This window comes from Zootoca vivipara, chromosome 7 (assembly GCF_965207765.1).
Source record: "Zootoca vivipara chromosome 7, rZooViv2.hap1.1, whole genome shotgun sequence".
In the NCBI taxonomy this organism is placed as follows: Eukaryota; Metazoa; Chordata; class Lepidosauria; order Squamata; family Lacertidae; genus Zootoca; species Zootoca vivipara.
In genome coordinates, this window is record NC_142590.1 from 52,968,655 (window position 1) to 52,990,087 (window position 21,433).

At 45.7% G+C, this 21,433-nt stretch overlaps 1 protein-coding gene across 20 annotated transcripts in view; it reads right to left on the reverse strand.

Annotated features, from left to right (window-relative positions):
- Positions 1 to 21,433, reverse strand: part of LOC118075194 (uncharacterized) — a 45,601-nt gene that overhangs the window by 19,857 nt on the left and 4,311 nt on the right. For 13 of the 20 annotated variants that reach the window (XR_015951086.1, XM_060277052.2, XM_088674246.1 and 10 more), the window contains exons 3-10: positions 20,428 to 20,510; positions 18,248 to 18,381; positions 16,761 to 16,813; positions 16,193 to 16,306; positions 15,113 to 15,238; positions 11,452 to 11,577; positions 1,434 to 1,535; positions 537 to 680 (exon numbers count right to left, since the gene is read on the reverse strand). Coding sequence is in view for 19 of the 20 variants with exons in the window: in XM_060277052.2 (XP_060133035.1) it covers positions 537 to 680; positions 1,434 to 1,535; positions 11,452 to 11,577; positions 15,113 to 15,238; positions 16,193 to 16,306; positions 16,761 to 16,813; positions 18,248 to 18,381; positions 20,428 to 20,510 (882 nt within the window). In the remaining variant the exon portion in view is untranslated. The remainder of the gene's footprint in view (positions 1 to 536; positions 681 to 1,433; positions 1,536 to 11,451; positions 11,578 to 15,112; positions 15,239 to 16,192; positions 16,307 to 16,760; positions 16,814 to 18,247; positions 18,382 to 20,427; positions 20,511 to 21,433) is intronic. The other 7 variants (XM_088674243.1, XM_088674242.1, XM_088674241.1 and 4 more) reach the window with 2 other exon arrangements.

Here is a 21,433-nt window from a genome sequence, read left to right on the forward strand (position 1 = left end):
ATGGTTTGTGGCAGGGTCAGAATTTAAAACCATTTGTTTTCATGGTATGTCTGAACCCAGAATATTCTCCAAACCATTAACAGAGTTTGTGCATAACTTCCCAACAATTGTCATCTTATTCACAAGTTTGTCTCCACGCTTTAAAGGGCTAGAAATATCCATTTTTAAAGCAACAACAAATAAATTTCTCAAGATTTGAACAAGACCTTGTGGAGCACAAACAGCCTCATTGCTTATCCCTTTTTAGGACCACTCCAAAACATGGCAAGGCTTACACATTTGCTGCAGGGTCTTTTGTAAAATACCAGCTCGAAATAAACTCAGAAATTAGTGCCAAAGAATGCCCTAGTCCTAGGCAAATATTCACAAAACTTTCAGCAGAAGATGGGCAGCAGTTTTCTAGCAATCCACTCAATGGTGACAGCTAATTGAGAATAAAGCCCTCATCTCCAAAACAATAGGCAGGATACCAATTTCATCCTAGCTTACTTCACCCAAATGGTTGACTTGCAAAGGGGGGAAAAAGTGGTTCATACCAACACAGGCAGTTCCTTTTTTGTAGTATGAATGCCTTCTGTGGTCACAAGTTGTGGCTGGTCTTCTATAGATGCTTCAGCAGATGGAAAGGATAAGGCCTGGCTGGGAGGTTGTTCAGCTGCCTGCCTATCTTTCAACTCCACCTGCAAAGTTGTATAGAGGAGAAATTCTGTTGTTCCAGTGGGGAGTGGAACTCAGCCCAAGCTTCAGAGAGAAGACTTCAACTAGACAAGAGTATCCCTATATCCCAAGCAATCCTTACAATCTTATTACTAAGAGCAGGGGTCCCCAAACTACGGCCCGGGGGCTGGATGCGGCCCAATTGGCCTGCCAATCCGGCCCGCGACAACCCCCGCTGCCCGCCACCGCCGCCCGCTCTTACGGCGCGCAGCGCGGCAGCACTCTTCCAGGTCGGGAAAAAAGCGCCGAAAATCCTTTGTGCGCATGCGTATGGGCCTCTCCCGACCCGGAAGAGGTCATTTCTGGTGCACTTCCGGGTGGGGGAGGCCCATACGCATGCGCACAACGGATTTTCGGCGCTTTTTCCACCCTGGAAGTGCACCGCCGCGCCAGTAAGCGCCCGTAGGCATGCGCACGGGCGTGCACTCCCCTGCCCGCCAGCCCGCACAGGTGCGCGCTCCCCCGTCCTCCGGCCCGCCGCGCGATCGGTGCAGTGGGAACTGGCCCAAACGCCGGTAAGTCTGGGGACCCCTGACTAAGAGTGAGAGTCCCCTCTTCTCTTTGAACCACAACTAGATACACCCAAACAGTACCACAGCCACAAAGAAAAAGAAGCAGGAAGATAAAAATAAGAATAGGAGAAATAAATACAAAGGGCTTTTGATTTTCTGTCTGTCAGTTTATACATATATAAAAAGATTTATCAAAGTATTTACTCCAGGATGATATCCAACTGTTCCTCCTTCTGTTAGATGATAATTTCCCCAATCTTCAGACCCAGACATCTCAAGTTCATTCATTTTCACACCGCAGCCTCCCTGGTCAGTAAAAGGCACATCTCATATAATATGGCTGTAGAAATCACTACTAAGGGATTATACAACAGCAATACAGAATGAAAAAACAAAGCACTTATATCTCACCTTTCTCATCCTAGCTCCCCATCTCCTTTGCAAAGTAAATCTTGTATTCTGTTTGCAAATCTGGGCTGAAGATGTGACCTCTAAGAGAGTTTATTTGACGTAAGGGCATGGGAAGAGAAAGATGAAGCAGCAGTGGGCATGAAGAGGAAAGAAATCCTGTAGAGCATTCAGGAGAAGTAAAAACAAAAACAGGAGGAACCTCTAGAGAATACACTTGAGTACACCACTGCAGCAAGGCTATAGGAGGGATGAATTTAATTGGTATGCCCATGGGCTTTAATACAACTGGAGATTATACACAAACATCTCATGAAGGAGTGTGTAGCAGGAGGAGTCCAAATTACCAGCAGTTCTTGTTTGACAATGGCAGCACCAGAAGACATACTGGAGGAAAGTATAAAAGGCCGCAAAGGGGATTGGGGGGTGGGGGTGGGGACGACATACAGGGCCTCGGTTTGCCCATAGCTGCCAAGTTTTCCCTTTTCTCGCGAGGAAGCCTATTCAGCATAAGGGAAAATCCCTTAAAAAAAGGGATAACTTGGCAGCTATGGTTTGCCTCAGCCTCAGTTTCAATCTTTCCACGGGCTCCCCACAGTAGTGATCCTGCCAGCAAAAGCCTCCTTAACCAGGAGAGCTGAGCATAGGGAGGTCTCTGCCTAATCCAACACTACCCCAGTCTGGAGAAGGTGTATGTGCTAATAGCAAAAAATAAGCTTCCATTCAGAGTATGAATGGATATGAGTGAGTAAAGCCAGGTGGCATGTGACTGAAGATAAAGAGACTGTTTACAAGCCAGTCGTCTGCCCTGGAACTCCCCTGCCAAGCCGAACAATTTATGGCCTAAAGGAATGTAAGATAAACTGAAAAAAGTAAAGATTAAAGAGTGCAAAGTTGCAGAGAAACCGAGGGTGCCGAATTCAAGCCTGCAAACTTGGTAAGAAAGCCGCTAAATTAACTTCAAGCCTATCAGAGATGCCCAGCAGTTCTCTCTTATTTACGACTTTATTCAACAACTTAAGGATGGCAAAGACATTGAAAGATTTATCAGCTCAGCTAGCAGCCTTCCAGGACATAATGCTTACCTCCCAAAACAGCATTAGAGACGATAGGAGTCGAAATTAAGAGGGCAAAGCTGTCACGGCTAAAAATTGGCCGCTGTTTCTTTAATGCTAAAAGAACCAAGTCAGCATGAGTCAGCGGCCTCTTACCTAATTGTAGCTGTATGTTAGTTTGGATTGGTTGGTTAGAGAAAGCTGGTGGTGTTGAATCATAGAATCAGAGTTGGAAGAGACCACAAGAGCTATCCCTTGATCTAGATGCTATATTCCTATTGATGCAGCCCAGAATTGCATTGGCTTTTTAAGCTGCTGCATCACACTGTTGACTCATGTCAAGTTTGTGGTCTACCAAGACTCCTATGTCTGTAGTTAGTCGTTTTGCAGTTAAAGACTTTAAAGAATAAAAGCAGAAAATACTCTGCAAGGACACTCTTTTCGTGGGGTCTTTTGTGCCGGCTAGGGTCTGAGGACCAGACAAAGCAGGCAAAGGAGGTCAGAACCTTTGTCATATTTTTTCAAAACACTGACAGAAGCAAATAGCAATTCAAGCCAAAGAGCTAGCTCAGGAAAACGGAAAAAAGGTAACCACGCTAACTAAACAGCTGGCAGAATTGTCAGACCGCCAGAGAAGAGCTAATATGTTCTTGGGAGGAATTCCAGAAGAAACGCAGGCTAAAGAGTTGGAAGAAACTCTGAGAACCTGTCTATGCACTCAAGGAGTTAGTCTGAACCCAGAATATGTGGAAAGAGCCCATTGCTGTCGAGGGTCCAGGGGGAGAGAATCCCCTAGGAATGTAATAATTAAATTTTCTGGAGAGAAGCTGCAACAGCAGGTATACCAGACTCTGAAGAAAATTAAAGAGCTGAGCTTCCAAGGGAAGAGAGTGTGGGTGAGTCGAGACCTATGCAAGGCTACTTTAAGGGAAGAAAAAAAGCCAAATGAAACCTTATGCACAAAAGCTGCACAATAACGATATAAGGTTTACTTGGGTATACCCTGCCTCTATATTGGTTTTTAAAGATGGTAAAGGTTTATTGCTAAGAACCCAACAGAGGCTGGGACCTTATTGATGCAGCTGGGAATCGAAGGCGATGAGTCACTAGAGAGGAGGAGGCAGAAGATTTGGATGCCGGAGAAGGTCCCTCAGGTGAAGCTTCACAACACAACCAGATAAAAGACCAAGAACACACTCACAGGGTGTTACATCTTAAAGGAGAGTAAAAAGGCCAACAAACAAACTGTTTTATTGAAATGTTTTGGTTAAGGGGAGGGAGGGGATGTGTGCTTTCTTGGAATGTGGAGAGGAGGGAGGAAGGGGGGGTAAGGAGTTGTAAGAAAAAAATGAAAACAATAATCCTCAGCTTAACGGACACAAAATTCAAAGCAACAAAGAATATGGTTAATTCAATCAAAATTATTTCACTGAATGTCAATGGTCTTAACATCTAACCTTAAACAATATAGGTTATCTAGGCTAGCTAGAGAACAAGGAGCCGATATAATGTGTCTTCAAGAAACCCATAAATCAAAAAAAAGAGAAAAAGCCACTATTCAACGATTTAGCTTGGGAGGTATTAGCAGAAGCGAAAGGCAAGAGGGGGCGCAGTCCTGGTAAATAGGAGAGTAGATATTAAAATAACAGAAATTGTGTTAGACAAGGAAGGTAGATTTATGCTGCTTAAAGGTAAACTGGAAAATAAAGTGCTAACAATAGTGAATATTTATATTAAAGGACAGAATAAATTCCTTTAAAAAGTACTTTAAATAATGTACCAGTTCGCAGAGGGCGAAATTATTATAGCAGGTGATTTGAATATGGGACCCAGGTGGCACTGTGGTTAAACCACTGAGCCTAGGGCTTGCTGATCAGAAGGTCGGCGATTCGAATCCCTGCGACGGGGTGAGCTCCCGTTCCTCGGTCCCAGCTCCTGCCAACCTAGCAGTTCGAAAGCATGTCAAAATGCAAGTAGATAAATAGGAACCGCTACAGCGGGAAGGTAAACAGCGTTTCCATGTGCTGCTCTGGTTTGCCAGAAGCGGCTTTGTCATGCTGGCCACATGACCTGGAAGCTATACGCCGGCTCCCTCGGCCAATAATGCGAGATGAGCGCGCAACCCGAGTCTGTCACGACTGGACCTAATGGTCAGGGGTCCCTTTACCTTTACCTTTTTAAGGACAAGAGACCCTGGAAATATAACAATTTAATAATGGCTAATGTCCAAGATAGAGTGTATATGGAAAATCAGATCAGGTTATTCTTTCAAGAAAACAAAGGATCAGTTACTCCAGAAATCCTCTGGGATGCAGCAAAATGTGTATTTAGGGGACACTGTATAATCATGGAAGAAAATATAATACAAAAGAATGGTACTCAAAAAGACAACAAAAAATCCAGGAATTGGAAATATTACAGAACAAACAATTAGATACTGCTCCAAAACTCAAGAACAAATTAAGAAGATTTAAAAAACAATTAGAGGAATTAGATTTGACTCTACTGTGCAAGAAGGAAGTAATGATTAGAAATGATTTCCAGAGGAATAATATAAAATCAGCAAAAAGACTTGCAAATTATCTGAAAATAAGGAAAGAGAAACAAAGAGTTAAAAGTATAAAAATAAATGGTAATAAAACGCAAGACACAAAGGAAATTAAAGAGGCTTTTGCAAGTTTTTATAAAAAATTATATTAAAAAGGGAGGTAACAAGCTTTCAGGAGAATTTAAATCTAAAATTGGGACAATCTGAGAAAAGTAAGTTAGACAGCAAAATTACAATAAAAGAAATAATAGACACAGTTAAGGCATTAAAAAATGGGAAATCTCCAGGTCTAGATGGCTTTACGGCTGAATTTTCAAAGGAAATGGTAGAAATCTTGGCCCTGGAACTACAACTACTTTTTAACAGCATACTAGAAGGGGGAAAGGCCCCAGAAACATGGAGAAAGGCAGAAATAATGGTAATCTTAAAACCAAACAAAGACCCTAAAGAAGTAGGCTCATATAGACCTATAAGTCTATTAAACCAAGCTTATACAATCTTTTCCAAAATTATGGCAAACAGGATAAAAAATGCTATCCCATAATAAAAGAAGACCAATATGGATTTGTTAAGGGTAGGAATATCACCCACCCGATTAGAAATATTATTAATCTAATATATCACGGACAAGGAAAAAAGTTCAGGCTATTGAAATTAGACATCTTTAAAGCATTTGACACACACTCACAGGAATTTTAATGGGAAATAATGAAAAAATATGGAGTAGGAGAGGTTTATTGATTTGTGATTCAAGAAGTATATAAGGAAGGAACAGCAGTGGTGACAGTTGATTGCAAATACTCCCAACCTTTCCCAACATGCAGAGGAGTCTGACAGGGGTGTCCTCCGTCGCCATTCCTATTTATAATGACTACAGAACAACTAGCAGAAAGGATAAGGGAACTGTGGAAGGATAGAGGGCTATAAGATTGGGAAAGAGGAGATGAAAATCAATTTGTTTGCAGACGATATTATTGTAAACATAACAAATCCTATGGAAGGGATAAAAGAAATAAAGATAATATTAGAAGATTTTGAGGAACACTCCGGATTAGGGATAACTATAACAAAATAAGAAATAATGTATTTTAATGTGAATCTAGCCGAAAAAAGAGTAATAAACAACATAACAGGTATGGGCCTGGGGACTAAAAGAATAAAATACCTGGGCATTGAACTCTGCAGAAATATTAACAAGATTGCAGAACTCAACTATAGGAAGGTATGGAAAAAATACTAAAGGACATGAAAAAGATGGAGAAATAAAAAGTATTACAGCAAGAATCATGGTTACTAAAATGTTCTGGATCCCTAAGTTGAGCTATCTCTTTCAAGCTATCCCATTAGAGATGAGAAAACAGCAAATGGAACAATGGAATCATGAGATAAAACAATGGATATTCGGAAGTAAAAAAATCAAGGATACAAAGGAGATTTGTGTACAACCACAAAACAGAACTAGGGTGGGGCCTACCAAATATTTATAATTACCGTGTTTTCCCCTTTTTAATACGTAGTCTTGTTTTTTTTAATACCTAGTCATAAAGTAAGCCAGGGCAGCAATTTTAAGCATTTGCGAAAATAAGACATACCCCGAAAATAAGACATGCCTGCCAGGCCTGCCGAGTTGGCCTGCCGCCCGGAACTGGCTGCTGCAGCATGGAGCGCTCAGCACGAGCCTGTCACGGTCCGGTCGGCGGGCGGTTGAAGCCCTGACTGGGGACGTCAGGACCAGGGGCAAGATGGTGATGTAGAAGCAGGAACAGGTGCAGGGCTGAGGGTCCAGCAGCAGGCAGTCGCAGGGTCAAGGAGCAAGGCAGAGGCGAAGGTCTGGGAGTCAAGGAGCAAGGCGTCGGCAAGGCAAAGGTCCAAGGGTCGAGGAGCAAGGCGTCGGCAGGCGAGGGTCCAAGGAGCAAGGCGTCAGCAGGCGAGGGTCCAAGGAGCAAGAAGGCGGCAAGGCAAGGGTCCAAGGGTCGAGGATCAAGGCGTCGGCAAGGCAAGGGTCCAAGGAGCAAGAGGCCAGAGGCAACCAGGCAGGGATAGCGTTGCTGTGGCAAAGAGCTGAAGGGAAATGCTGAGCTTTTATCCCTCCCAGCTCCTGCCACCAGGTGCAGTGAGGTATCAAGTGGCCTCACCTGAGTGACCACTCCTTGCCTCTCCAGCACAAGCTGAGGCCTCACCTGAGTGACCACTTCTTGCTTCTCCAGCACAAGCTGAGGCAGGCCCCAGTCCTGCAAAGCACTACAGGCCCCAGAGCCTGACTCCTGCCCATACTCCTGACAGAGCCAGCGGCCGGGCCTCTGCCTGGCCCGGCTGAGGAGGCCTGCTACCCCACAGCCCAGAACCGTGAGTGAGTTTCCTGGAGCTTCTGGAATTCCTCCTCTAGGGCTTGCCACTCTGCCCCGCACTTTTGCAGGGGCTGTGCCATGGCGCCAGGGCTGAGCGTGCACTCCTCCCGCTGCTGCAGCTGTCCAGGAGAGCGACGTAGCCGAGAAAGATCCCCCCCCCCGCGGGTCCCGGTCCCACAGGCGTGCCTGACATCACTGGGGCCGGAACCTGCCCCCCGCTGCCTCCGGCTTCAGCCCCTGCGCACCTTCTCCTGGGGAGCCTCGGCGCGGCGCTTCGCAGGCGGCCCCTGCGGGAAGCCTGCAGCTACGGCGGCGAAGGCGCCTCGGGTGGAGACCTGACCTGGCAGCGGCAGCGAGCGGCCCTCCCGGGCCATTTGCACGCGCTGCAGACGGGAGTGCATCAATTCCCGCAGGTTGCGCGCGCTCGCCCTGCCTGCTCCCCCCGCAGCCCAGAACCGGCGGCTGCTGCAGTGCAAAACGCTCGGAGAGCCCAGCAATGCTACGGGAGCAGAGAGCCTGCGAGGAGGGAGGAGGAGCAGTAAGAGGAGGAGGAGGAGGACTCCTCTGTGCTGCTTGGCGGTGGCACATTAGCAGCACGGTCATGGACACCCCGGGGTAGGGGCCCTTCCTGGCAGGGTGGCTGCGGCCCCTCAGCACAAGCCGAGACCCAGTGCCGACGGGGTGTCCCCTCCCCAACCCAGCCTGCTCCATCTGAACGCGGGGAGGGAGGGAAGGCATGGGCGTATGTGTATGTATGTGTGTGTGCGCATGCGCGCACGGTCCAGCCCGACACAAGTTGTAATACTGTATTATACAAGTACTGTAATAAAAACAGTAATAAAAAAATAAGACATCCCCTGAAAATAAGACACAGTGTTTTTTTGAGGGGAAAAAGTTATAAGACAGTGTCTTAAAAAGGGGGAAACACGGTATTATGAGGCTGTTCAATTAAAAATTTTACTAGAAATTGCAGTTGAAAACAAACAAAAGTGGATTAAATTTGAGGACGAGGTAAACAATGGTGCAGGAAGATTTGGAATTTTTACAAATAATATAATCAAAGATTTGAAATCTGCAATAGGCCCCAGGAAATTGGCATTAGGTATATGGAAGAAATGGCAACCTTTATGGTTAAAAAGGATTTCTCTAAGTGCACCCTTAGAAAGCATTTATGAGGCAATAGAGGATCCCAAATGGTGGAAAATTCTAAAGGCTAAGGGATATTATATAGTTAAAGATATGTATAGAGTCCTTAAAGACATTGCAGGAACTAACAGAGAACATAGGTAACCAACATTGGTTAAAAATTGGAGGACTACAAAACAAAATTTCTAAAATCCAAGAGATAGGAAATATGAGTTCAGAAGAGCCAATAGAGGAACTATATAAACAAATGGAAAAAATGAAACAAGAGATGATAGGTAAAATCTATAAGAGAATGATCACAAATAAGAAACAGACAACTCATCTTATTCAAAAGATGTAGAGTAAGGAAGAACAAGTTAGCGAATCAACGGTTGAAAGGATAATGAAAGGAATAGATGAAATTAAAGTAAGCAAATTTAGAGAGCTGGAATTAAAATTCTTTCAAAAATGGTATAGAACTCCGGCCCAACTAGCTAATATGGTACCATGATTGAATCTTAACTGTTGGCATTGTAAACAGGCCAAGGGATGGTTTTCCCATATGTACTGGGAATGCCCAGAGGTAAAGGAATTCTGGAATAAAATCCTAAAGGTCATTAATGAAATGTTTAAAGTGAAGCTTTCAATAGACTTTGATTTCATGACAATGGGTTTACTTGGAAACACAGCTATAGAGAATGGTGACCAGCTTACCTTCAAAGCCATGATATTAGCGGGAAAGGCAATGATAGCGTTAGGTTGGAAAGATAGAGAAAAATGGACAGTAGAGGCATGGAATAGCTACGTGTATGAATTTATCCAGTGAGACATTGCTGCAGTCATGTTGCAGGAAACGAAGTGGGAGGTCGAGTCCACCACGATAAGGAACAGGTGGAACCCCTATCTTCAATGGATAAAAACTACTGGAACAAGAGACATTCGGTGGAAACTAAAGACATTATGCCCGTGGCTGAGGATAACTGTCTGAACCCTTCCAATGGACATGGGTGGGGGGTGGGACGGAAGGGAAAGGAAAGGAAATTTTTTACGGGAAATGTAAAATTTTGGAAGGAGAAATATAATGTATGTAAAAAGCCCAAACTTAATAAAAAAAGAGAGAGAGAGAGACTGTTTGATTCTGAAAATAAAGATAAAGAGATTGTTTGATTCTGAAGATAGAAATAGATTCTGAAGAAGAAAAAGAAAATGTAATATAATAAACAGGATGGGAAAGCAGGATGTACCAGACATTTGGATATGTCAGAGACAAGTAACTATTCTCAAAGGACATGCTGAGACAAATACCTATTCATGAAGATAATGTGGGGAATCAGCATGACAGAAGCTATCATCTAGTCCAGGTATCCCCAAACTTCGGTCCTCCAGATGTTTTGGACTACAATTCCCATCATCCCTGACCACTGGTCCTGTTAGCTAGGGATCATGGGAGCTGTAGGCCAAAACATCTGGAGGGCCGCAGTTTGGGGATGCCTGATCTAGTCCAACTCCCTGCAATACAAGAAAGGTGTAGCTGTCCCATATGGGGATTGAACCTGAAACTATATACAGTAAAGACTGGAAAGTCCCTGGTACAAGGCGTTGCTATCCTGCTGCTGAGGTGGCCGCTCAAAGACTCTTAAAAGAAACTGAACAATTTTTTTAGTGGGTCCACCCATCTGGTAAGTATGAATGAGAGGAGTGAATGAGTTCTTATTAGTTATTACCTGTTAATCAATAAAGGGTTATTTCTAGGAAGATTTGGGTCATTTTGTTTTTCTTGAAAATGCTCTGATCTAAAAGAAACTCCAACTTGGTAAGAATAAATAGCATTTGTATAGAGTTCTCTGTTACACATGTGTCTATAGTCAGCCAATCATATAGTTACATCAAGGCATCCTGTCGCAATCGCAACCCACTGTGGCAAATCTAAGCCAATCAGGAACTTACATAAAACTTTCACACAGAGTTAATATTAGTTCATTAACTAATAATAAAGTAGTTGTCTTCATTCATTAACCTTTGATTAAATATAACCAGTCTCAATGGCCAATTCCATTGTTCCAAACTGACTTATGATTAAGTGACATTACTGATTCAGTGCATGTTGTACGGTAATTCAAGTTTCTATAGTTATTATGAACACTCTTCTACTGAAGACGGGTTAGCTACAACTCACATACTTATGCTATGCTACAAAAATGGATTCAAATGACACAAGAAAATTTGAGCTTTCTCCTTCATGTGTATGTACATAACCACACACAAAGGGAGAATGAAAAAGGTAGCTAGCGAAACAATACCAGCTCACTTTTCACACTTCCTGAGCAAGGGTTGGGCTCTCCAGTCTCAAGAGGAGCACATGGTTCAATTGCAGAGGAGGAACAAGTTATGCCTGAAAGAGTCCCAGCCCAGAGAAAAACAAGTCACAAATCCCCACTACTCACTCCTGCTCAGGACTACTCCAACACATGGGCACACTTGTACATTGGCAGGCTGCACAAGTAAAATACTAACAGCAGTGAAATTGAAGCCAAAGAATCCACACCCTATGCAAATGCTCACAGAACTGTCAGCAAAAGCCTGGCTGCAGCCTTCTAGCAAACAACTCTACGGCCAGAGCTAAGCATTATTATTCTCATAAAACTCTCATCCCAAAGAGAAGGGGCGAGATGCCACCTTCACCCTAGCTTTACTGACTTGCCTAGAAAAGAAAATGAAAAAGAGAAGGTTTTTCATACCACCACAGGTTCTTCCTTTACTGTGGCTGGAAGACCTTCTGCTGTCTTGGATGGAGCATGCACAGGTGACAAAGGAGCAGTCTGGCTGGGAGGGTCTTCGGAGGTCCGACTGTCTTCCAACTTGACCTGCATAGATTAGAGGATGATGATCACAGAATTATAGAGTTGGAAGGGACCCCAATGGTCATCGAGTCCAACCCCTGCAATGCAGGAATGATGAGGATGATAAGGACTGTTTTCTCAGTGGACAGTTGAACTTAACCCAACCAGTGTTGAGAGATGATACTTGAACAAAAATGGCCTTGTATCCCAATAAAATATTACCGCTAAGGTGTGGGGTTTTATTATTATTATTACAGTGGTACCTCGGTTTATGAACACAATTGGTTCCGGAAGTCTGTTCATAAACCGAAGCGTTCATAAACCGAAGCAAACTTTCCCATTGAAAATAATGGAAAGTGGATTAATCCGTTCCAGGCGATGAAAAACACCCCCTAAAGCAGCAATTTAACAATAATTTTACTTTCTACCAAGAGCTTTCCGAGGCCTATGGAGGCCTCCACGGAGGCATGGAGGGTCTGTGACTGGGACGCAGCCACGGAAGCACTCTGATGCCTTCACAGAGGCAAACTGCACAGAAAGGAGCCTTTCCCCGACGCGAGTGCCCTGCGCTGCGGCCGCCTCTCTGTCAAGGCGGCTGAGTAAAGCGCGGGAAACCGGGGGGGGTTCTCTTTGGAAGCTCTTACCTCGCGCTTAGAAAAGGGCTTCCAGCAGCAGTAGCAGCAAGAGCAGTGAGAGGCTTTGCGAGTCGTTTCGCTGCACGGCGGTGGCAGCGCTCGCAGCTCTCCTTCCCCCTCTCTCAGCAGCAGCCGCCACCACCAGACGCCAGGACTGGCCGGGGTGGCTCGTGGTGCGCCTGGCTCTGGTTGGAGCGGCGGCGGCAATGGTGAAGGCCCGGCCTCGCTTCTCTTGACCCCTCCGCGAGGCCGGGCCTTCGCCGTCGTGCTCCTGCGACGTCTCTCCACCTTCGGCGTCGCGCTCCTGTGGAGAGGCGTCGCAGGAGCGCGAAGGTCCGCTTCTCTTGAGCCCTCCGCGAGGCCGGCTCAAGAGAAGCGGGCTTTCGCGTCGCGCTCCTGCGACGTCTCTCCACCTTCGCCGTAGCGCTCCTGTGGAGAGGCGTCGCAGGAGCACGAAGGTCCGCTTCTCTTGAGCCCTCCGCGAGGCCGGCTCAAGAGAAGCGGGCCTTCACTGTCACGTTCCTGCGACGCCTCTCCACAGGAGCGCTACGGCGAAGGTGGAGAGACGTCGCAGGAGCGCGACGCGAAAGCCCGCTTCTCTTGAGCCGGCCTCGCGGAGGGCTCAAGAGAAGCGGACCTTCGCGCTCCTGCGACGTCTCTCCACAGGAGCGCTACGGCGAAGGTGGAGAGACGTCGCAGGAGCGCGACGCGAAAGCCCGCTTCTCTTGAGCCGGCCTCGCGGAGGGCTCAAGAGAAGCGGACCTTCGCGCTCCTGCGACGTCTCTCCACAGGAGCGCTACGGCGAAGGTGGAGAGACGTCGCAGGAGCGCGACGCGAAAGCCCGCTTCTCTTGAGCCGGCCTCGCGGAGGGCTCAAGAGAAGCGGACCTTCGCGCTCCTGCGACGTCTCTCCACAGGAGCGCTACGGCGAAGGTGGAGAGACGTTGCAGGAGCGCGACGCGAAAGCCCGCTTCTCTTGAGCCGGCCTCGCGGAGGGCTCAAGAGAAGCGGACCTTCGCGCTCCTGCGACGTCTCTCCACCTTCGCCGTAGCGCTCCTGTGGAGAGGCGTCGCAGGAACGTGACAGTGAAGGCCCGCTTCTCTTGAGCCAGCCTCGCGGAGGGCTCAAGAGAAGCGGACCTTCGCGCTCCTGCGACGTCTCTCCACCTTCGCCGTAGCGCTCCTGTGGAGAGGCGTCGCAGGAATGTGACAGCGAAGGCCCGCTTCCCTTGAGCCGGCCTCGCGGAGGGCTCAAGAGAAGCGGACCTTCGCGCTCCTGCGACGCCTCTCCACAGGAGCGCGACGCCGAAGGTGGAGAGACGTCGCAGGAGCACGACGGCGAAGGCCCGGCCTCGCGGAGGGGTCAAGAGAAGCGAGGCCGGGCCTTCACCATTGCCGCCGCCGCTCCAACCAGAGCCAGGCGCACCACGAGCCACCCCGGCCAGTCCTGGCGTCTGGTGGTGGCGGCGGCTGCTCTGAGGAGGAGGAAGGTCGCCCAGCCGGCACCGCAGAGAGAGGGGGAAGGAGAGCTGCGAGCGCTGCCACCGCCGTGCAGCGAAACGACTCGCAAAGCCTCTCACTGCTCTTGCTGCTACTGCTGCTGGAAGCCCTTTTCTAAGCGCGAGGTAAGAGCTTCCAAAGAGAACCCCCCCCCCGGTTCCCCGCGCTTTACTCAGCCGCCTTGACAGAGAGGCGGCCGCAGCGCAGGGCCCTCGCGTCGGGGGAAGGCTCCTTTCTGTGCAGTTTGCCTCCGTAAAGGCATCAGAGCGCTTCCGTGGCTGTGTCCCAGTCGCGGACGTGCTGATGCCTCCATGGAGGCCTTCATGGGCCTCGGAAACCTCGGGTTACTTACTTCCGGGTTTCGATGGTTCGTAAACCGAAAGTTCGTAACCCGAGGTGTTCGTAAACCGAGGTACCACTGTATTTAGAATACTTATATCCAGCTTTATACCTGATGTAAGGTTCTCCCAGTCACAAAAGCTGATACCAATTTTGATGGGGTTTTATTGTAATAATATTTTTGAACTACGTACTCTTGGGAGCCTTTCAGGTTGCTACATTTTAGTTCAAGATACATCCCTGGCCTTCCCTTATCTTGAGCTCAGATTGGGCATAACCAGCCTTGTGGATGAGACTGTGGGAACAAGATTACGCAGGCTCAGCAACTCAGCAGTTGCTATGTACATGAAAAGCTCGCTTCAAGGTTATGGTGCCCAGCTATCAATAGATGAAAACATATAGGGCTGGAGAGGTGGGGAAGGAGGGCTAGTTTCATCCATTTAGAGGAGTTTCTGGAAGCAGTGGTCAGCAGTTGAAGTTACACTTTGAGATGAAACATTCACATATGACTGACCAACAAATGCTGTCTGCAAACTGCTGCATCATGACTGCCAATAGACTGTCTGTCTACGCTACTTCATTGCTAAAGAGGAAGAAGGACTGAAATTTAAGTATGCCGTTGCAGCTATTTCTATTATGATTGTAAATAGTGCTACCATGATACATTTATGACCAGTCAAGCAATAAATCACTCGAGTAAGTTGTACAGGGCCTGTGAGTGTTTCTTCTCAAAGTGTAGCTTCAATTGCTGACCACTGCTTCCAGAAACTCTGCTAAATGGATGAAAGCAGCCCTGTTTAGGGAAGCTTTTAATGTTTAATAGACTATTGTATTTTAATACAGTATTTTGTTGGAAGCTGCCCAGAGTGGCTGGGGAAACCCAGCCAGATGGGCAGGGTATAAATAATAAAAAATTATTATTATTATTTATTACACGGTGCCTACACACAAGTATTCTCATGCAGCGAAAGTGTGATGTACTGTGACCTTTAATAGAAACATGAAGGTCACAAGGGATGCCATCTTCCACTCATATCCCATATCCCAGCTACATCTGCTCTTAAGTAATGTGTAGGGAGCTGTTTACCTCAATTTCTTTTTTTCCCTTTGATGGCACTTCCTGTTTGCTCTGTGGACATGTTGAGGAAACAGAGGGCAAATGAAAACTGAAATCCTTTGGCGACATGATGGTTTTGCTGGACTTCAGATCCACCTAAAGAAATGCCAAGAAGGAAGGGGAAAATGTGGAACTAAGAGACACTTACATTACTGCTGCCAGTGCTGTGTTTGCTTTAGCATCCGACATGGCTCTGGGAAGACTCACTGAAAACCTGTTTTCGATCCCAAGGAATCTTGGGAATTATAGAGCTATGAGAAGGATTGTAAGGTTATTTCATTCTAAAAGTGTCTGCCACTGGGGAGCCACTGCCAGTCAGAATAAGAAACAATGTTAGGACAGATCAGGGCCTGGAGAACTGGAGCCAGCTGGTGGGTCAGATGCTGTGCTTCCCCCACCCTCGGTGGGCCATTTTGAAAGGCAGGTAGGCTGGCTCATCCATCAATTGCTCAATAACACTACGACATCAAGTGAACCATTTTCCCTTTGTAGCAAAGGGGGGGGGGAACTTGGCCCAGTTAAGTGAGGATTGAAGTTACAACCAATAAGCACTGACTTCAAGCAACACTTTCTGCTGGGGTCTGTTGTGCTAGAGAACCCCCACAGCAGAGGCAGGGAGGGGTGGAAGAGAAAGACAGGAGGTAGATCTAGGTGGAATCATGGGAGGAAGGGAAGGAGGAAGAAAAGGAACTCCCATTGATTATGGGAAGGGGGGTGAGAGAGAAATGAGCTCCCACAGAGTGCTGCAACAACACTACTTAAGATGTTTCCTTTCAATCAAGCAGTATGCAGATGTTGTTAAATAAACAGCTAAGCCACATTTTGACAAACATCATAACATATTTCCAGGATTTGTATCCACATTTCTATTCAGTTAATGCATAAACCTTTATTCTCTCAGCATCCAGGTAAAGCCATGTTACTCTTCAAAATGTTATAAGTTCTTACTGCTCTAAGAAACCACAGGAAAAACGTCCCTTCACAGATCGAGAACTCACCACCTTCTTCAGGAACTACCTGTTGCGAGGTGGCCCAAACTTCTACAATTACCTTGGGTGTGTCAGTTTTTTTCACCAAACTTGCTGAATTCTCCTGCCCTTGTTTAGACTCTGGTGTTGCTGATGGTCCTCCCGTTTTTTCAAAATTATTTCCCTTTTTATTTGGCTGTAGCACAGGAATAGAAAGATGAGTCTAGTACAGCGAATTCTTAGCTTGTTTTGACAGAGCTTCAGCACCTTTACCAACAAAAATGTAGCAGGTGAATCTTCCCCCCGCCCCCTGCCTTTGGTGTTGTCATGAAGTGATGGGAAAAGCTTCTCTAGCTATTTCCCCCCATATTAGACAGCTGTTCAAGGCACAAGAGCCCTGTTGAAAAATAATGTTAACAAACCCTGAACAGTGGGATGTCAAGAAGAGGCAAAATGGCAAATTTTGCTTGTGTATCTCAGAGGCAGTCTGAATTAGTTAGCTACTTCTTCAACCATACAGACCAGGCACATAGTCATGAGAAATCTTCTTCCCAAACTTTGCCCCACATCACACCATCCCTTGATCTCTGCCACACGTGTAAGAGACACCCTCCCTGTAGGAACTAGCACAACAAAGGTTCATCGCTTACCGTCTTATTGATTAAGCCCGAGGAATGGGATGGCTTTTTAGAACGACCTTTTCCTGCAGATAGAGAAACATACTCAGCATGCAATGCCTCTGCCACAACCTGAGAGTTTTGATGTGTGGGGCAACTTTGCTTTGTTAAGTCTTTTCAGGGAAAATGGATGAGTACTGGAGTTTCGGTTACAGATAGATGACATGCTATTCCAAAGATCAGGTAAAAGAGAGGAGAGACTCTCTCAGTGGATAGAGCAAATGCTTTGCGCTCACGAGGGTGCCACTTTCAAATCCTGGCATCTTCAAGTAGAGCTAGAAAAAGTTTCTACTGGAAGCTTTGGAGAGACATTGCCGGCCATAGTGTGACTGGATAGAAAGCAGTTTCCTACAACATATTCCTGAAAACTCCTGCTGTTATTTATTGTATTTATATACACAGCAGGAAATTTATGACAAGCTTTTAATTTGAGCCAGTCTTCACTCAGGGCTCACCAACCTTAGCTTTACTCTACAATTCTAAGGACAGCTCCAGGCTTTCCAGGTTTGTGTCCAAACATTATTATTTTTGCCACACTGCTTTCCCCATGAAAACCTACGCTTTACCGCTGAATTGAAGCAAATGACAATTTGCTCAATTCAGTGGTAAATATCAGGTTCTCCTGAGGAAAGTGTGAGGCAAGAGAGAAAAAAAGCCCTCAGACAAGGACTGGGAAAGAGATCTAGAGCTTGTCCACACTTTCTAGGCACAGGAAAAAAGCTAAGTGTGGACAAGCTCTAGATCTCCACTCTAGGATATTTGAAGCAATATTAACGGGGACTACTTTTGAGTACATGCTAAATGCCCATGTCTTTTCCCAAAGCTAAATGCCCATGTCTTTTCCCATGTCTTTTCCCTGCCACACATCTGGAACAGGCACTCCTAGCAGACTTGAGCCCCAGAACTTCTCCTTTTTTATTTAGCTGCTTCGGGCTTCAACTGCAGATCCTAGAGCCAAACAAGTCAGCCTAGCTGCGCCATTCTCTCAACCAGGGAGGCTGATTCTAGTGAAAAGCAAGCTTTTGATATTGGGAGAAGTGAACACTTCCCATCAGCTAGTTCAACTAAAACACAGAAACCCAACCCAAAATAGATAACATGAACATTTTGCCACATTGTTGTTGTTTTTTAATGTTTGTACCACTTTAAAAAATTCTAAAAATAACTTAAAAGTGGCATTCAGTAACATTTCCTAAAAGCTAAATAAAGACAAGATAAAAACAAAACCATCTCTCACAAATAAAACTGTGCTCCTTCCACCACAAACACAGCATGGCTGAGTGAGATTTTACAGGGGCACAGTCCACCACATAACTGTGAAATGGATCAGAGAAGGAGATGGTCCAATACTCAATCCCACATATGTATTTTCAGCCTTGCCTGTTTTTGGTTGTTGTTCCCAAGTATTTAGCACTACTCCTTTTTTCTTATGTACCATTCTCCTCCCCACAAAACCAAACCTTTTGAAGATTTGCTTTTAGCTCCTCTATGATGGCCTTGGCTGGAATGTGCCCCATTGGAAGATCCTTGAGAGTGATTCCAACCACTCCCTTGGTAAGGAACGTTGTAGTTGTGAGGTTTGCCACAATGTACCCTGAAGAAATACAAACACAGTATTCTGCATAAGTTGCCTTTACAATCATAAGTTGGTCAAGTAACCTTAGTAGATTCAGCTCAGCGTAACCCAGGGAGGGGAATCTGTAGCCACCCAATGTAGGGGGGGAATTGCCAATTGTGTTATTGAGCTGGATCTGATCCTATGGTTTGCATTGCCTGCATTGTGTAATTGTGAGTGTATGGCTTAGCCCCCCCCCCTATCCCTGGGATGACTTGCTTAAAATGCTTTTTTCCCCTTTGCCTCTCTCTGTGTGCCAAAGGGTAATGTAAACAAAATAGGATGCCCAGCTAAGCTATCAAGGCTGGATGACTGTCTTGTCTGATGCTAGCAGTCTGACGCAAAGAGCAGCAAGATAGTCAAGGCTGCCTAAGTCAGCATGTGGTTATGCATGAGAACAACCGGACACAGGAAGATCCATATATGCGTGCGCACATTTACAGAGCCCAAGAAGTGTATAAGAAGCTTTGCAATTTGTGTTTCTTTACTCTTGTCGTGAGCTGATCACCTTGAGTCTCTTATTAATAAGAATTAAATTCTTTCTCTGAATTCAACCCCGGTGTCTTATTGACTATCTCTGTCCTGCCTGGGCGCAACTTGAAGGACCCTTAGTAGCTGATAAGGCTGCACCATCTGTGGTTCAACTTCAGCTCCCATCACTCCCAGGCAGCATGACCAATGGATGTGTGATAGTTTTTACTTGCTAGATGGACCAACAGCCTACTGAGCTTACTGTGCTGCTTTTTTTAGAAATGTTAATCTTTAACATCTTATTAGTTTTTACATTGCTTCATAACTTAATTTTAATTCATAAGCTACTATGAAAATACATTTTGTTAAAATGTGGGATGAACATATTCATGTTCTGCTTCTTAGAAAGTTTAAAGTTTAGCATCTTTTTAATAGTTTTTAGTTTATTAACTTAATTCTGTCATTAATTTACATTATACTTTGAGAAAGTGGGGACAAATGTATGTATATGCTTTAGCACAAAGCATACCTTGCCCATCAGTGAGGGATCTGGCATAAAAAAAATTCCAAAAAAGCACAGCTTTCATACTTTAAATAGTGATTAAACGCAAAAAGTGGCACACAAATTAGACATCACCAGCAAAAGCTCTGAATACTCCAGCAGCATCCAATAGAAAGGCAGATTGCACACTGTTACCAGCAAAAGCTCTGAAGGGTGGTGCCAAATAATGACATCATCAACCAAGCAACTGAAACCACCAAGGCAGCCATTACCAGACCCCTAGGCCCCTGCCAGGCTGCTAGGCCCCCACTAGGCCCGGGGGAGGAGAGGATGAGCGCCCAGATCGCAGGCCGCAGCACAGCCTTTGTTTTATGTAGGTCCCTGCCAGGCCGCCAGGCCCCCACTAGGCCCCGGTGGCGGGATAACCCAGAGCAACACACTTGGGGGCACGGCAAGGGGTTTTTACTTTAAAATTTAGCAGGCGTTGTGTCACATGTGAGGCTCCAGCGGCCATTTTAAGTAAGGGCAGTCGTGCCCTTTTTAACCTACCTAGGCTTTATACTATGACTGATTGCAAGCCTCTGTGTCTTTAAAAAAAAACACCATGCACTTTCTCTCCCCAGTTTAAGTCCTTGGATATTTGCAGTGGCCAATCCCCCCCCCTTTGATTTACAATCTTCCACCTTCCCCATGCCACTTCCTGGGGTTTTTATGGAACCGAACAGCTCGGGCACTTCGGAACTCGCCTTCTGTTGCTACGGGGCTGTGGGTCTTCGCTATAGGATCCCCCCCCCCTGATCTAAATATATAAAAATGTTCATGATGCGTGCGCAGGGGCCAATGTATGGAGATACAGGGGGGAGGGGACAACACTCCGGGGGAAACAGAGGGAAGGGTATCCTACCGAAACACAGGGATGGGCCGGGGGTTGGAGGGAGGAGGGGCGGAATATGTCATGGACAGGGTGGGGGGAATCACAGGGATGACCCACAGCAACGCATGGCCAGGCCAACTAGTAATATGAATAAAAATAAAATGCAGAAGTCACTTACCACGCAGATGGCGTATTTGGGCAATGGTTGTTGTTCTGTTGCCAATTCCACCAGCCGCTCCAATAGTTTGCATTTTGAAAATTCTGGGCGGGGAAAACATTTCATACTGTTACTAACCCACAACTAGACTAACTGGTCAAAACAGGAAAAGGGAAAGAACAGTTTTGCAAATGCAAGAACTGCAACTTACTAACAGTGGATAGCTCACCTCCAAATCTCAGATACCAGAAGCAATGCAGCAACCCCAATTTCCCTCCTTGGTAACTTTTATAACTTACTCCATGATTCTTGTTTAGATTATTAATTGGTCAATGCTGCCAGCTCTGCTTCTTTCCTTTCTCCTCTAAACACGTCCCCATGCAATGTCAGATGTTATTCTGATCCATTTCTACCCAAAGGATATTGGAAGTCCAGCACAGCCTGGAGGGCCACAGGCCCCCTTTCCCCATCATAAAGAATGGTGTTCAAGGTAGGGTATTGTGAGTGCTGACTCCTAAGATTCTGCTAGCTGATGCTTACTGGAAACATTGGAACAGGGAGTTAGAATATGCTGTACAGTCTGAACAATGGAATTTGCTTTAGAATCCATCTTTTTCTTTAGATTTAAAACTCACGACTGATTCAGCAAAAATTGATACGTACTTTGGGTATACTGAACTCCACAACATCTTTATAGGAAGGCACTGTTAATTAAAACTTTAAAACTACAATTTGACTGGTATTATATACATTTATTGTGTTTCCAATTACCGTAATTTTGTGAAAGAACTCATTTTTAGAATTGGGGAGTATTATTGAGCAAAGTTTTTGTTAAAGCTCTTTTTCTGCAGAAAATGATCAAGCTCCCTGCATGTTATCTTCATTCCCTAGGGACAAAAGCCATTCTAGATTGCTCCAGCTTTCAATAACAGATATTCTGTTTCTTTTACAGCATGAATATATGCTAAAAACTACTTGAGTCAACCAAAGATCAAGACAGTGTTGGGGAGGGTAAAAAAGACTTAAG